The 17,453-nt window shown below is 41.2% G+C and overlaps 1 protein-coding gene across 4 annotated transcripts in view; it reads right to left on the bottom strand.

Moving 5' to 3' along the window:
* ELMO1 (engulfment and cell motility 1) overlaps nt 1-17,453 on the bottom strand; it is a 462,642-nt gene that overhangs the window by 382,926 nt on the left and 62,263 nt on the right. For all 4 annotated transcript variants that reach the window (XM_007446111.1, XM_007446110.1, XM_007446113.1 and 1 more), the window contains exon 5: nt 9,268-9,437. In XM_007446111.1, the coding sequence (XP_007446173.1) occupies nt 9,268-9,437 (170 nt within the window). The remainder of the gene's footprint in view (nt 1-9,267; nt 9,438-17,453) is intronic.

Below are 17,453 nucleotides of genomic sequence, written 5' to 3'. Positions count from 1 at the left end.
TATATATATATATGTATATATTTATATATATATATGTATATATATATATATATATAGAGAGAGAGAGAGAGAGAGAGAGAGAGAGAGAGAGAGAAAATGCACTACCTAAAAGTTGAGAATTATATTTTATTCGGTGGACTTTCTGAGGACTCAGTCCCAGAGGCTGCCTCTCAGATAGCACTGAGGGATGGCTCCAAAGAGGAAAGGGAGGAGCCGGAACACAGAGGAGTTTTGCAATAAACCAGGGAGTCAGAACATCAAAAGATTACGGTTAACTAAAGAAAAACCAGACATCTTAAGTTAATGGATTTAGTGCTTTTCCATATATGAGAAGATGCAACAGTCTGGGCTCATTGAAATCATTCCTTTGACATGCACCTTAGCGATTTAGGGCCAGTATCCTGCTTTTCTCCATCCTGAACCCCCTCAGGGTGGTGGGAGGCAGCTGCAGTGGCTGATGACTTGATGGCCACAATGTCCTCTGTTTACTGATATGGCAGGCGGACATTTTTCATCCACATATATATTAGCTTCCTTTCCTTCTCCTTCAATTAGCCATTGGGCAGAGTGGAAGAAGTAGGTGGCCATGGGGAAGGAGGCCGGAGCAGAGTTTGGGCCCTTTTGCAAGCCAAACACTACCCTCCACTAAAAGGAACTGGGGCTCCTTGGAGAAATGACTCAGTCAAGGGCTGGAAAGATCTGGATAAGCCTGGAACATTTCGCTGAGCCAAAAAGTACAGAAATGCTCAAAGAATAATGGGAGACAAGGCAGGACACAGAATACAGCTTGATGAAGTTTCCGAAGCCATATCTGGGACAAACTGGACATCAAAATAAATAATAATAGTGATAAATTATAGCCCAATGAATAAAACAGGGAACAAATGGCCTACATTGCTTTAAAGAGTGGTGTGTCAGTATTGTTGAAGAACCAAATCTCTGGGAGAAAATATACAAACCTGATTTGTACCACTTTCCATTTCCCTTGGTGTAACTACTCCAAAATTATTTCTTAATTATTTACAAAGGGGGGAAATTGCATTACAGGGAGATGCCAGGAAGGCGCTATCTTAACAAGTGGTCAAAGTGAAATCAGTAATAAAACAAAGAGACATCATGTGCCATTAAGAGGATGCAATGAAATAAACACAAGCATCTGTGATATTCTAGCCAAAGACATATATTTTCTAAAAGAAGAAAACACTGGAGAAACCTGTAGAAAAAGGACTTCGTGTTTCAGTAGGAAACTATGCAGTGTCACTGGCTTACTCTTCTGGGTTATCCAGCCCTGATTCCAGCCCTGTTGTCTTTAAATTGTAGGTAACTAACTGATGCATATGTATATTTTGTCCTGCCTAGTGGTGATTTAATTAACTTCCTCCCTGCAGGTGAAAAACCAGTTTTGTCTCCATTTGCAATTCATTTCGACACTGCTCTGTTTCATATAAATTTGTGCCCTTTTGACTCTTCCTTTGAACCGGTGAAAACATCTGCCTGGTTCCCTCATATCAGATGAGTAAAATACATTCTTTTAACACATATTCAATTTTATATCTCTATGAAAGCCATGCTTTTATCTTTCCCTGATAATTACCTTTTAATTAATTACCTTTTAATAAACCCCAACTGGGGAATATTCTAAAACTGGCTCACCTATAATCTCAAAAAATGTCAAAGCCATGAGAGAAAAGGAAAGACTAAGGAATAGCTCCAGACTGCAAGAGATTATGTTAGGGAGCCATTGACTGAAACCACCCGCCTTGGCCAGGCACGATGATAGCCATTTGGATGAGTTGTCTGGCAACAAGAGGTCCTGATAAGAAACAAGGTGCTGCCACCAAAAACTAACCAGGAGAATTCGGGAGGGGCCGAAAGGAGGGAGGAGATGCCAGTCCATATGTCCTATCAACCTCCCAGAATCTTTCTCACTGGAATCCATCTTGGCTGAGAGATGCACGTGCCACCAGGAAGGACCCTGAGTCAGACCAAATATAAGCACAGGCAAGATGACTGGCCAGAGACCACTTAGAAACTAACACCATTGCCATAAAACCTGAGATTGTGAGCCACATGGAGGAACAGCTCTCCCAGGTTCCCTTACCCTGCCGCTCTCTGCCCGGACTCCCCTTTCCAATAAAGTCTTTTGCTTTGTCAGTACATGTGTCTCCTAGGACAATTCATTTCTGAGTGTTAGACAAGAGCCCACTCTCAGGCCCTGGAAGGAGTCTCCCTTCCTGCAACAATTAGGAGAAGACAAGACAACTGGGTGCAAGGGGCTCTCTGGAGTTAGGTCTTTGTAAAGGACACAAACAGGACAACTGGTGAAACTTGATCTTGCAACTTCTCCATTAAGTCTGGAACTGTTAAATTAATTGAACAAGGAGGCCTTTAGACCAAAGGGGCTCTAATGCTCTGGAGGCCTGTAAAAGCAATCTAAAACCCTAAACCTGCAAATGCCTCCAGGTTAGGAAATGGAAACCTAAGGACAAGCAATCACAAACAGCCAACTAGACTTTAAACTACAGCCAATCCAACAACTCCCTTGCTTTGCTTCCGCTTCTTCTCTACAAGAGTCTCCCCTCTCCCCCACCAGCCCCGGTGGGTAGAGTGTTCCTAACCACTTCCAGTTTGGCACTGACCAATTCTAACTGATTTTTGCTCAAATACACTCTAAAAATTTTTAATATGCTTCAGTTAATCTTTTAACAGAACTGCTACAAAATTAATGCTTGTGGGGGGTGTGTGTGTAATATATAAAGCAGTCACTGCAATTTTCCAAAATAACTTTCTCGCTTAGGGCCTGAGCATCCTTAGGTTTATATATGTGTTCTACCCCCTGTAGCAGACCCCGGCCTTAGAAAGTTCTCCCTGACCAGAGTGCAGAAAGAAATTCATTGCCTAAACAGTGTTCCTTACTTCTCCACTTCCTCACTTTGGCTTCAGAGTAAATGTAAGCAGAAGATGAACTTTTTGTTGTGACGTCTGTTTTCCTAACTGAGTTTCTCTCTCTCTCAATATATACCCACTTTAAAAGAAACATATCTGGAGAACAAATGATTTTCGAAAGACTGATGTTTCACAGTGATCAGAAGCCCCTCACCCTCAGCCCAAGCTATGGCATCTCTTCCCTAGCAGAAGATAATCTCTTCTTTAAACAGGCTGTGTGACCCCTTCTCATTTCCATTACCGGAGTGATAGACAAAGACAGAGAAACAAAGCAAAAAGGGATGGCAAGGCGGAGTTCCAGAATACGGGATTTTCTGCCACACAACCCCCGACAAAGCCCTAGACGGTTGGCCCCTTTGGCGTTTGTGATGCAAATTTATGGCAGGGCCCCAGAAGGGCTGCTGCAGTTGGAACTCCCTGAGCTCTGCTAAGTGCAGCTCCAGGAAAGCAGACAGAGGGAGCTGGGAAGACACAGCAGCCTTCTCAGCTGGGGCCCACAGACCACACAGAGCAGGTTCTTTCCGACTCTGTCTGGGGAGCTACTTGCTCCTCCCCATGGCCTCTGTCCGAGGTGAAGTGCAAGACACACATGGTGTGACCTGTGCTTGGTGGCTGGCAGAGAGTCGCTGATGAATTTGGCCTGGGCTGGACCTTCCAGAACAACCAAGGCTTATAAGAGAGGCTGAATTCTCAGAAGCGACAGCATGAGTTACAGCCAACAATCCATGTCCGTGGAGGTTAACAAAGTTACTTTCAAAAAAGAAATTCATCTTTTGTATGAAGACAAAATTTCAAAAAATGTCACACGTAGTCGTAAACTGTCATATGCGTGTTTGTATTTTCTACGCACACACATACACCCATGTGCCTAACCCAGTGTCAGGAATATTCAGCACTTAAATAATATATACTTTGCTAAATGAATAAAACCTACAAATCCATTCTCAAGTGTGGGTGCCAGGCAACATCAAAACCAAGACATCATTTCAGGGTGCTTAATTCAGGTCATAACTCAATTTTCACATCTCCTGAGAAACAGTCACAGCTCTGATTCCAGCCAGGAGGAAACGAACTGAATAATCGAATTTTAATATGAAACTGCTCGTGTGCTAACAATGACAATTGTTATAAACACAAACACACATAGCTATACATACACCCAAACATCCTCATCTGTGTCATCTATATGAAAGAATGAGGAGGGGATTGATAGTTTATACAGCAAATGTGGTTTGTTTTTAAGACAATTACTTAAGGGCTTTACATATCTCTAAAACAACTACGGGACTCTTTGACCTGTTCCTAATACAGCCAATTTTTGGAGAAATGACCAACCAAGCAAATAAAAAGTACTTATAAATTCCCCAGATTAGTGAAAGCTCCTCAAATACCTCACTGCTACTTTTCTTAGGAAAGCTAGAATCCCTAAGGAAACGCCAGCCCAGTATTGCCCAGGGTGTTAGGAATGGACATACCCCTGACATGAATGGTAAAGTACAAATTAGGACACGTCAACAAGCTATGGGGCTGTTCTTATTTTGACACAGCTTCAACATGTGTATATCCTCTGAATCAGGAATTTTATTCCAACAGAATAAATATTCACAGAGATTCTGCTGAAAGAAAAACTGATGAGTGAAATGTTCATAATCCTGAAAAAACCTGAAAGCAGTGTAAATATCCAACAACAGGGGAATGGTTAACTCTACTCTGCATATCCTTCAAATTCTCCTATTACATCGCATATCAACTGTACCTCAACAGAGCTTTAAAAATGAATTAATAGGCAGATAACAAAAATGATGAGGGGAATAATATTTAATCACATGGGAATATTGTTAGGTACAAAAAGCAGGCTACAGAGAGCATGAATAATATAATTCTACTTTTGTAAAGCCAGTGTATGTGTGTGTGTGTATCTAAAAGAATATACAAAAACAATATACACCAAGATGTTAAAAATATTTGTCTCCGGAAAGGCAGATTACAAATGCTTATTTGTAATCTGCTTATTTACATTTATTTTTTAAACAATAAATATATATTTTTTTATTAAGGAGAAAAAGCTAATTCAAAAAAAATGAGTTTTTCATAAACACGTGAATTTAATTTCTTTCACTCTTAACTTTTCTGCCAGGGTGTTGCTACTGCTTACTCACATTCCAAGAGCATAATTTTCCTGTCATGTTGCCAAGTGGGAAACTATAAGGATCCTTTCATTCTTGGAAATGTTCCCCCTGTTCTTCTGATGGGTGAACAGTAGAAGGGCACAGGGTAAACTGTCCAACTGTCTATGCGCATAGCAGCATAGACAAAGAACACAGTGTTTTGTTAAAACCCAAAGAAGAGCAGTGTTATTCACTACAATGGATTTAGAGTTGCAGGTACAATATTTTTTCTTTCAAATAAAATAAAATATATAATTTCTGAGAAATCTTTACAAAAAACCACTGCCCATTCCTTAATGGGCACCATTTCCTGGCTCAGGTTGGGGAAACAAGTTTCCCCACAAATTTATTTGCTTCTGCATCGATGTTTCAAGCTGAAACTAGACATGGAATTTCAAATATCCACAAGAATGGAAAAATTAAAATTCAAGTTTTAGACACTGTGTTCTGCCAAAGTGACACTTCCCCTTGCTCCTTTGTGGCTAATTTTTCCCCCATCGTCGCTCCTGGTACCAGCTGGAGAGAGACCTTTAAAAGCTCAGCCTTGGGCAATGGCAAACAGGCAAGTCTATCTTTGAATCTCATTACAGCTCAAAGTAAGCAGAAAAATTCCAGCTACATTTCTTCAGTGTTTCCTAAAAATTTCCACAGGTCCTGCTCAGGAAACCTCTGCCTCTCCCAGCTGGAAGTCTGCCCATGAGTCATAAGTAAATGACTTCCAAATTGTAGGGTCTATTTAATTTGTGCAGTTTATATTCCAGAGGTCTCCTGTTAATTAATTAAAGTCTTGTTTAAGTTTAATTGAGAAGCCGGGTTTCCTTATAAGAAAAGTGTCTTTCTCTTTTCTTTTTCATCTGAGCAAAAGATCTGAAAATACCTGTGCATTAAATGAGCAGCTTCTTAGCATGAGTTGCAGGACCTTGCAGAAGGAAGGGAGGAGGTTATACAGCTCCAGTGCCCTCTTTCCTCCATCCCTAAGTGTAGCATGACCTATAACTTATATAAAATGGTGATGAGGGCACACACCAAGGTGAGACATCATCCCTTCCCAGTAACATAGTGTGATAGGAAAGTGTAAGAGACAATGCAAACCGGAACTCACCCAAGATCTGGTCTTGAGTTTTGCTCATCTGTCTGAAATCTGGCTGCATGTAACAAATTGGGATGGCTTACAGATTATAAATAATTAAAATATTAATGAGGATGATACACTATAGAAAAAAAGAATTCAGTTACTGTGGTTCACATAAAGTAAATTCAGTATTAACATGTGAAACATAGAGATATAATTCAGACCTCCTGTCCCCAGTGATCAGTCTTTGGGTCACTCAGTAAGTCAAGATGAATTATAGAGTAAGGCAACAGCACAGATGAAAAGTCCTAATGTTGACAAGACAATACATAGTATCAGTTTCTACTCTTTCTCTTCTGGAGCACAAGGTGGGAGTGTCCCTTTGATGAGTCTTATCGGCTGAATTGTGTCCCCCCCCCCGACCCCCCGCCAATTCATATGTCGAATCCCTGCCCCCAGTACCTCAGAATGGGACAGTATTTGGAGATAGAGCCTTTAAAGAGGTGATTAAGTTAAAATGAGGTCATTGGGGTGTGTCCTAATCCAATCTGACTGGTGTCCTTATAAGAGGAGGAAATTTAGACACACACAGAGACACCAGGGATGCTTGTGCTCAGAGGGAAGATGACGTGAGGACTTAGGAAGAAGGTGGCCATTAGCAAATCAAGGAGAGAGCTGCAGAAGAAACCAAGCCTGCCAACACCTTGTTCTTGGGCTTCCAGCCACCAGCACTGTGCGAATATAAATTTCTGTTCTTTAAGCCACCTGGTCTGTGCTATTTTGTTATGGAAGCACTAGCAAACAAATATAATGAGAAACTAAAAAAGTAAAGCCCCTAACATGCATTTTCCCTCACTGTCAAATATATAACTGCCAACCTCCAGAGGTACTGGAGCTCAGCTCCAGTCCTCTATTCAAGGAGCACATCACATGGACTCTGGCTTTCAGCATATGTACCACTGTAATTGTAATTATGATTGCAATTCTGATAAATTTGGAAGTATTAACACAATGTCATTCTGAATATTCCAGAGCTTAAGCCCCTGGATACTTAGGTATCTGTGGCAGAACCACCTAATATTAGCAGGTTCCATTATGACTGGCTCTGATGCAGTGTTTTTGATACATCAATGGCTGGGACTTAGATAAATCAATAAACATGAGGACAGTTTTACATTTTTATCTAACACCTTGTAAATGTGATGGAGGCAGAAGCTCCCAGGGCTCACTGTCCCACCAGAAGCAGTGGTGGGCGTGAAGAGGGGCCCACCACACGTGGCAGTCCCGTGAAGTTGTCCACAGTTACCAGGGAAGGTGGTTGTAATCACAACTCACAATCCACTGCTCACTAGTAACAAGGAATGAGGGATCTGACACACGCTACACTAGATTTCAGCTGGAGCTTCCAACAAAGACAGAACGCTCTTTCTCCTTTTCCTTGAGCCAGTCTCTTGGATCCCTAAACTAATTTAACTTTCCTCAAGCTGTTTCAAGCTCCAACCCCAATTTTTCGGTAACCACTTTGGATTCTCATAACACCCAGAATTTGAGATTCTCTGCCCTACTCTAAGCTGATGTTTGCCAAAAATGTAATGAGCAGAGTTTTAGTCATCATCAAAAAAATAAATGATACCTGTCTACAATTGAGCCTTTCCAGATCACCCAGTCCTGCCTGCCAGTCCTCTTGGATTTGACTCCCCTGCCCCCATTCACTCCTAGATATTTTCTCTACTACTTTATGAAGGCCTCCAACTCCAAACTCTAGAGAACATTCTTATACAGGAGATATTTTTGCTGTTATAAAACATGCTCTCTTTGAATGAGGGGAAACAAAGAATCTTCATTAGTGCCAACTACAGAGGCTGAATAATGCCAAGTGTAGGAGGAGACAGGAAGGAAGAAAGGAAGGAAGGAAGGGAGTGGGCCAAGATAGGTCTCTACCATGTACAGTCAGCAGGTCATTCTTTAAATCACCACGTACTGAAGAGAGATTTAACCGGCCCAGGTTTACACCCAATTCTAAATGCTATTTATTCTTTCCTAACAAATACCTATCTCAACTCTGCACATTATTTATTTAGCATATTACTAGGTAGTTAGCTGGCTCAGCATTCTCACATGCTCTAACTGGCATGCTGTAACAGTCTTCACCAGTTGCACCTGACTATATGGAAATGAGCAGTGTCCTGTGGACCCCACCCTTGTATTCTGTGGTCAAGGGAGTTATCTGTCCACACATGTAAAAGCTAGACCCATCTGGCTCTGTAGCCAGAGAATCACACCAGAGATCAAACCCTACCCTGAGAAGGTGAGCTCCCCAATGCCCATTCCTTCCTTGCCCATTCCTTCCTTGTTCATGGTAGAACTCAAACTCCTTCAAGGCCCATTCACTGATACCTCCCCCCCGACCCCCCATAAGGTTCCATGAGATGTAACTTGTCCAACCTCTTGACTCCCAGCCCTCAGGAGGAATTGTACCTCAACTGAATTCTGCCTCCATAAATATTTAGATGGCAAGGTTCACATCATTTAAAATTTTCCCAACTTCCACATTTTTGCACACAATGGGTACCTAATAAAGGTTTATTGTACTTAATGATAAATAATTAAAGACATGTATTTCATCAGTCAAGTGTTAATTTTTTAAAAAATTACTTCAGGGATGTTATTTCGACCTGGTTTAAGACTTTGAAACATAAGGAGGTATTCTAACTTTTTAAAAAAATGGAGTCAGGGAAGGAAAACTTTTTTTAGGGCTAAGCAAAGGATGTGAGGGGTTTATATTTTGAAGAATTATAATTTGTGTTAGAAAGGCCTTTAGAGATAATGACTAATATTTTTCCTTATAAATCTAAAATTTCAGAGATTGTCTTAGATAATGGCTAGTTGGTGGGTGGAGAACATAGTGATACATTACGAAACCACAGCCCACACATTATCTTAAACGCCATTTTTTTTTTCCCTGAGCCTAGACAATTTCTGGCATTCAAAACTAGAAATTGCAAGTACAAGAAAAGTAACAAATACCCAAAACGTTACAAAGTACAGGACAGATTGGAAGTCTAAGTGAAAGATGCTTACTCAGTGCCGCTTTCCACCATCTGCGTGAGGAGAGAGATGCCATCCAGATTGATAAACTCCTGGGCAAACGTGACATCCCGGGAGAGGCTGGCCAAGTCCTTCAGGGCCTCCAGCTTGGCGTCCATACTCGACGACTGGATTCGTTCATGGAGCTGGTGGGCGTTTTGAGCCTCACCGGGGACAAAAACAAAGCACAGTATTCACGAAGGAAACCACAACAGACAAAATATTAACATCTCATTGAGAAATGAAGACTCAAAGGCCAAAAGCACAAGACTAGATGAGTATTAGAAACCAAGGGCAGGTTTCCAACCATAATGACTCCAACTTCAGGCAATGCCTGTCAATTTCACAGAGGGAATCAGTTGCCCTCTTTTGACAGGACCCATATTCCCATCTCAAGGAAAAGCAAGAACCCAAGAACAGTAAAACCCCAGAAATGGAGTGGGTATGGCAGTGCGGAGGGGAGAATGTTTACTTTTTAAGTAAAATTATTATCTATAAATGACAGAAAGCTATTTGCTTAATTAAGCAATTACACAAATTTATACAGCATGTTCACCCGTTCAGTCTATATGAGTAATAACTGCCTACACACAATGTTCAAAAGCTTCATTAGACACCCAAATAATCTTTCGGGGTTTGGAAAGTCTTCCAGCACAACACAACGGGGCTTGTAAATTCCACTTTTCAACAACTCGTGTTTCACGTGCATTAGCTATTTACTGCGTGAATTTAAAACAAAATAATTAGGCAACCAAATTAGCAACTTTGTCTCCGATTAAAGTTCTCCTTTTTAAGGCATTTGCATGTTGCTTCTACATGCAGGACAGAAGTATACTGGAGGAGCTGAACTTCTAGATAATAATGTGTCTTCTGTATTTCTCATTCACCCAGTCAAGGTTTCCACATCTACCTTTCAGTTGGGACAGAAAGTAGGAAAAATAAGATAATAAATTTTTCTGTCTGTGTTTTTGCTTAATAGAAATAACTGAATATCTTTGTAGTTATTAACTCAAAACTGCAATTGCTGAAGCACTCTGCCATTCTCATATTCTCCTTTGAAACTTGCCATATTTCAGAGAAAGGGGAAGAAGGTATATTTGACCCCAACAATGAGGCATCTTCTCCCAAACAGAAACTGATTAGAAATATCAGAGGAGCCCCACGTGAACTATAACAGGGCTAAGATTGCAGAGCAGAAAAAATAGAATCCACACAGGAACTGAGAGCAAAGGGACTCCACCCCAAGTGCCCCCTTCCTCCCTGTCCAGCTCCCCTTCACTGTCACCTGGAAGCAGCCCCGCAGAAAGAAGGGGATTCAGCAGGGAAACCAATGCAATCCTTCAGTGACCAAGACAGATGAAACCCATACGGCTATCACTTGGTCAGAGACATATACTATGGTCTCCCATGTAATTATAACCAAAACTTGACACTTTGCATCAGAAACTAGAATAGAAGAAGGAAGCAAAGGAAGGTGCAGGAGAATAAGAACCTTTCCTACTCATTCACTGATACCCACATAGCTGACAAATGGCTCAAACCCTAAATTCCATTTTTTAGAAAGGGAGAATCACTTTACTTATCTTTCTACATTGTTCAAAGATGTACCATTCTCCAAAATTTTCAAATGGAGATACAGCATTAACAGTAACATACAATATTTAAACCAAGTGAGTCACTTTGAATTCCTTGAAAAATACATTTTTTCTCCCAGCAGGAGGTCTGCATTTACTATAGAGATTATGATAATAATGAGGACTCAAAAATGATTTCATTGTCATAATTAATAGTGTTTGGTGCTGTTAATACCACTAATAAAAACAGCTGACAGTTACTTAGTGATTTTCAGTTTTTGGCCGCGCTGCGTAGCTCGCAGGACCTTAGCTCCCCGACCAGGGATCGAATCCAGGCCCTCGGCAGTGAAAGTGCGGAGTCCTAACCACTGGACTGCCAGGGAATTCCCACCTAGTGTTTTTCATGAGCCACTATTCAAAATATCTTCCTGAAGGACTTCATTCGATCTATCAGGCAGGAGCTTTCATTATCTTCATTTTACAAAGGAAATGGAAGTGTAGAGAAGTTAAGTAACTTGCCCAGGGTCACACAGCTTGTCCATGCTGGAGCTAAGATAGAGCTTGGGCAGCTATGCCCCTTCCAAATCAAAGACAGAATCCTCACTCACTGATTCAACAAATACTCCTGGAAGCTTACCCTGAGCCAGGCGCTGCTCTATATATTTAAGATTCTGCAACAAACAGGAGGCAAGCTTCTTGCCCTCCTGGAGCTTACGTCCTCGAGGTCGGGGACAGACAATAAAACAAATTAACAGTAAGAAATTAAATATCGATGAGTTCATAGCAAAACCTAAAAGAGGAATGAGATAGTGACGGGTGGCTTTTTAAGATGGAGTGGTTTTCAGGGACAAGCAGCCTAAGAAAGCAACATTGATGCAGAGATCTGATTGACAAGGAGTCAGGCACATCAGGCAAGGGCCGAGGAAGATATTCTGGGCAGCAGGAACGGTTAGTACAAAGGAGGTACAGGAGGAACAAGCCTGTCATGTCTGGAGGGACAGAAGGAGAACCAGTGTATCTGGGGTTGGAGAGCAGGAATGGTTAGTACAAAGGAGGTACAGGAGGAACAAGCCTGTCATGTCTGGAGGGACAGAAGGAGAACCAGTGTATCTGGGGTTGGAGAGCAAAGGAGAAAGTGGAAGGAGGTGAGGACAGGCAAGCAGACTGGGCCAGGCGGCCTAAGGAGTTCATGAGCAGTGGAGCTGGAGGAATCCTGGGTGGTGATGAGCATCCCTGACTGAAAGGATGCATTTAGATATATAGACAGATGTGTGGTACCTTTGGAGCTCTCAAAATAGCATTATATTCAAACCCTGGAAGCCACCAAAATGTTCAACAATAGGACAATGGTTAAATAACTCATGATATAGTCATAGGATGAAATATCATATGGAATTAAAAATGAAACTTTCAGAGAATATAGGATAGCATGGGCACATCTTCATGATGGAATGTTAGGAGAAAGGGGAGGATGCAAATATATTTTCTTGTTTGAGGGGCAGAGGTATATGTGTATGGGTGTGGGCGTGTATCCAGTGGAACGTAACAGAGAAGAAGAAATATGTCAGATTTGCTCACCACTTTATTTCCGGTACCTAGAACAGAGCCTGGCATTTACCAGGAGTTCAAAAAAATTCCACTAAATGCATGAATAAATAAATGAATATATATGCACACATATTTGCATAAATACAACCCAAGGAAACAAATCAAGATATGACCCATTGTCATTTATGAATTGTAATATTCTACATAATTTTTTGTAGCAGGCTTCACTTTTCAAATATTCCATGAGTCTGCAATATTTTTATGTTTGGGGGGAAATCTACATTATTAAAAAATAAAATAACCTTAGTTCTGATTTTTCAAGCAGTTAGCACAACTGAAAAGAGTCTAGCAGCTATATGGGTGATTGTATCAGATAGTAAGTTTTATTTTCTGGCATTGTCCTAAGGATAGAAAATAAGTTTCGCCTTGAGCCCCTCAAACAGCTCAGTGTGACTGCCTAATGTCCTGCGCTGAGAAAGTTCTGGGCCCGGGCTCAGAGGGAAACAGCCTCCGAGTGATCACAGGTGAACACAGAACAGGTATGTATGGTACAAGTGTGCCAGGTATTTACCATCTCTATTCTTTAAGGTCCTACTTAAAATTATTCCCAAGAAACTTCCAGAATGGTTCCGGGTCCGTGATACCAACTAAGAAGTAATCTAAAATGTCCTTAGGATCACAGGTTTCACAGATATTTTCAAATGTACACTCAATATTGCCCAGCAATCAGACTATGCTTTCCTAGAATGTCTGCTATGTCCCTCCAAAATGACTCCTTCACACCTTTTCTTCTCTCCTTAAACTCCCCCATCCCCTGCTTCCCTCACACCAGTGATCTTGCCTCACATTTTATTGAGGAAATCAAAGCGATCAGCCAGGAGTTCCTGCACCTTCCTACTTCAAATAGCACAGCCAGAGTTCCTTCATCTTCTTATTTCCAAAAATACGGCCCAGGGTCTCTACTCTCACGCTTTGCTTCTTCCTGATTCTATGCACCTGGCCCCTATTTCCTATCCAAGGTCAATCTTTCCCTGCAGCTCTAGAGCCCTTACCCTCTCACCTTCTCAGGTATTCTGCTTCTATTTTGTCCCCCTTTCACCCGAACATCAGTTTCTCTCCCTGCAGTGGATCATTTCCAGCTGCAAACATATCTAATAGGTCGGTCCTGTCTTAAAAAAACAAACAGAAATGTACAAACCTTTGTACATTGAGCCAATCAATTCACTTCCAGCCTGACCCTCATTTCACTGCTTCCACTCTCTGCAGAAGTTCTTGAATAAAGAGTGGGTCTAAAGCTGCAACTCACCTCACCTCATACTCTCTTCTCCTCACCTCCACGAGGCTTCCACCCTCACCCCTACCTCCGCGGAGAGCGGCTCCATGATGCTACCAATACCTCTGTGCAGCACACCCTCCTCGCTTATCTGATCTCCCTACTGTCTCAGCAGCCTTCAGCACACCTAAGTGTTCCTTTCTTTCTCCTTGAGGCACTTTCTTCTGTTGGTTTCCTGGCCAGCTCCTCCTCCAAACCTGAGAGTGTGCCCAGGGCCCTGCCTTCCCTGTGGCGGACAACCTCACCCAGCGCATGGCCTTCCATGTCACGTACCTGTGATGGCTGGCACACCTGTATTCTCCAGGCTGCCCGACACACATTCCTAACTGCCTGGTTGACATCTTGTGCTCATGGGCACATAACAGGCATCTCGAACTCTTCATTTTCCCCTTCCCAAACTTTCTATTCCAGTAAATAGCACTACTGTTTATTGTGCCCAAATACCGGGCCATCCTCGCAGCCTCTCTCAAGGGGCACCACATCCAAAGTATCAGGAAGTGCTAGCGCTTGCCCTCTAACACTCCTTCAGACCCTCCGCATCCTTACAACGCAGGCAGCCCGCACCATCCTCATCTCCTGCCGGGACTGCTACACTGAACTCCTAACCTGTCCCCCTGCCACCTACAGTCTGTTCTTGGGCAGCAGCCAGAGTGATCTTGTCACTCCTCTGCCTAAAAGCCTCCACTGGCTTCTCTCTAAGTTAGGCTCATAGGGCAATGGAGAGAAATAGAACTTAAGACAGCTTACAATTCTTTTCAAGTTTCTCAGCTCCGTGGAGAGAAATTGGTTCCAAAAATTTTAATGGCCTCCCTGTTAAGAATCTCTGATAACCTGAATCCACAGAGTGACTGAGATAACACTGCTTTTCTTTTAGCTAGGGTAACTGGCCCCCAAAATCAGTGTGACAAGCCCTCTGACCCAGATGCCTCTAATATCATTTCTCCAAACGAGAGAGAACAGAAAGGCAGGGTTATGCTTAGAGCTGACAAAGCAACAGTAGATACCTGACGAGCAGTTTTATTTAATATGCCCACACAGGCCAAATGAGGGATAAAAGGCAAGAAGAGCTCGGGTCATATATAAAACGGCTCCTAAAAATCTAATAGTTTGGAATACTGGAATGGTTTTAGCATGGAATGTTATGATTCACCTCTTGTATATTGTAGTGACATTATGATATGTATTTGTGTGTGTATTTATTTAATTAAAAATAACACCAACACATGGTATAGAAATATGTAAGTACTACCAGAAGTTATAAAATGATAAAGTTAGCCTAATGTTAACAGTTTCTTGTGTCCCTTGAGAATCATTTTTATCCTTTTATCAACATACATATACACCTCCTTTCCCTGTGCAAAATGCTGTCACTCCATACACAATGTTCTGCAACCTGCTTTTGCACTTAATAATAAAATTTTTAGATGCCTCAGAGGCAGCATGACACATTCTTTTTTACAGCCACACAATATTCAATCACATGGTTATTACCTAATGCATTTAACTAGTCCCAACTGATAGACAGTTAACAGGTTTCAGTTTTTGATTACTGAAAGCAATGATGCATACAGCCCTGTATGGGTGTGAATGGTGTGTGTGTGTGTGTGTGTGTGTGTGTGTGTGTGTGTGTGTGTGTGTGTGTGTCCTGCAGTGCTTTTGTGAGTCTATCTATTGGATAAATTTCCAGCAGTAAAATTGTTAGGACAAAGACATATGTATTTTAAGCTTGGGTGGATACAGCTAAATTGCCCTCCAAAGAGGCTGTACCAATTTATACTCTTGACACCACAGCGTCTTTGCCTCACACCTTGATTATCTAGGCGTGTAGATTTTCATCTCTTCTGAGAGAAAGATTGAGTTTTTTCTTTCATATGTATCTATATCTATATAGATCTATACAGCTATAGCTAAATAGCCATATATAGATCTATATAGATCCATCTATCTATATACATCTATAGATAGACTATATATAGAGATTTATAGATCAAGAGAAAGAAATCATTTTTGTTTATAGCTTTTGGCCATCTGTTTTGGGGGCAGTTAATTTATTCATAAGAGATCCTGCAAATTGAGGAATTAGCCCTCTATTTATCATGCATGTTGCCAATTGTTTTCCTTAATTTGCTGTTTTTGACTTTGTTTCTGGAATTCTTTCCAAGCATGAAGGTTTTGTGGGGTTGTTTTTATTTTTTGGGTAGTCAAATTTATCAGTCTTTTTCTTTATGACTTCTGGCTTTTGTGTCCTACTTAGAGTGCCTTTCCACACTCCGATACTACAAATATATTTACTGTGAAAACTTTTAAAAACAAAAATTTCAGGAAAGAAAACAATGATCTGGGAACGCAAGCTTCTTCTAATAGGAACAATAGCCAAAATTTATGTAAAATATGCTTTATGCAACATGTGACCTCAGGTTAGATTTCCATAGGTATTATTATCATGGCAGGTACAAGGGAACACTACTTAGTTGCACAATCTGAAGGTCTCCAAACCCTGAAATGCTCAGAAATTCACACACATTTGCACACATTCCCTGAGTATGTTCATGCCTAGATTTTCATGATACTGGAGAGACGGATAAGGATAGGACACCGAAAAAAGATACATGTTTAAGATGGTCACTAGAGAGAGTGTCTAAAGATGTGCAATGCAGAGGAAGACCATCAGCCAAGTGTCGGACTTTTAAAAGAATAAAAATGCAGGTTGTTTTCTTTGATCTTCTCTTATTAATGCCTTATTTTGTTAGGAACAATCCAGAAAGGATAGTTCTATATAGAGGAGGACTGAAAATAAATCCATCAACAAAAATACCATCACTGAAAGTAGAGTGGAGGTGAGACTCAGCCCAGCTATGCATGTGTGTATCGAGTGTGGGCATGTGTGCGTCTTTTCTGGCTACAGGGAGAGTTCAGCTGAGGTAGATGAAAGGACTTTTAAAAGCTAGCGCAACACTGCTTGCCAGTTTCTTTATGGTACTCTAATACCTCCTAGCAAATTTAATAGAGACAGCTATTTTTTTTAATATATTTTTATTGTGTATGTAAAAAGTGAACGAGTTAGCATATGCTGACCCATATTTTTCAGTCAAACACAAAATAACTTTAAAAAAAATCTACCAGCAACAAGTGAAGTTTACAGATCCAAACTATCTTGATTATAACGTAATTCCCAATTCTATACCCTGTGGCTACAGTCAAATCATAAATGCTTACTTAAACTGCAGGTGTCTGGACCCTATTCCTAGGTACCATTATTCAGCTTCTCTTTAAAGGCTCAGACATCAGCATTTTAAAAATTCTACCAATGATTCAGGTTTGGGGACCACTGTCCTCTGGAAAATGTAAACCAATGTCTTGTAGTGAATTCCATCGTATAATATTGCCTTGTGCACTGGCTTTCACATCTCTCCATTCACCGTGCTGGGTATATGAAGGGCACAAGCCCCATTGTCCCCAGTGACGTCAAGTCATGCCATGGTGTTATTACTTGACTTTCCAGATGCTGACAAACTCCACCCTGCCAAACACCTAACATTCTTCAAAGGGGTAGCTTAGCGCTGCAGAAATTTTGTTCATGAACCCATGGCAAATAAAAAAGTGAACTGACTTCATTTAGTGAAGGCCTAGATTTTTAACAAAAAGCAGTGCCTTTCTAATTCTGAGAGGAAACAAAAGGCAAGGTGTACTCTTTCTGCCCATCAAACAGGTGAATAATTTCAGCA

The sequence above is a fragment of the Lipotes vexillifer genome, unplaced genomic scaffold (genome assembly GCF_000442215.2).
Source record: "Lipotes vexillifer unplaced genomic scaffold, Lipotes_vexillifer_v1.1 scaffold822, whole genome shotgun sequence".
NCBI lineage: Eukaryota > Metazoa > Chordata > Mammalia > Artiodactyla > Lipotidae > Lipotes > Lipotes vexillifer.
Note: the sequence above shows the minus strand (reverse complement) of the source record. Positions and strands in the feature narration are given on the sequence as shown.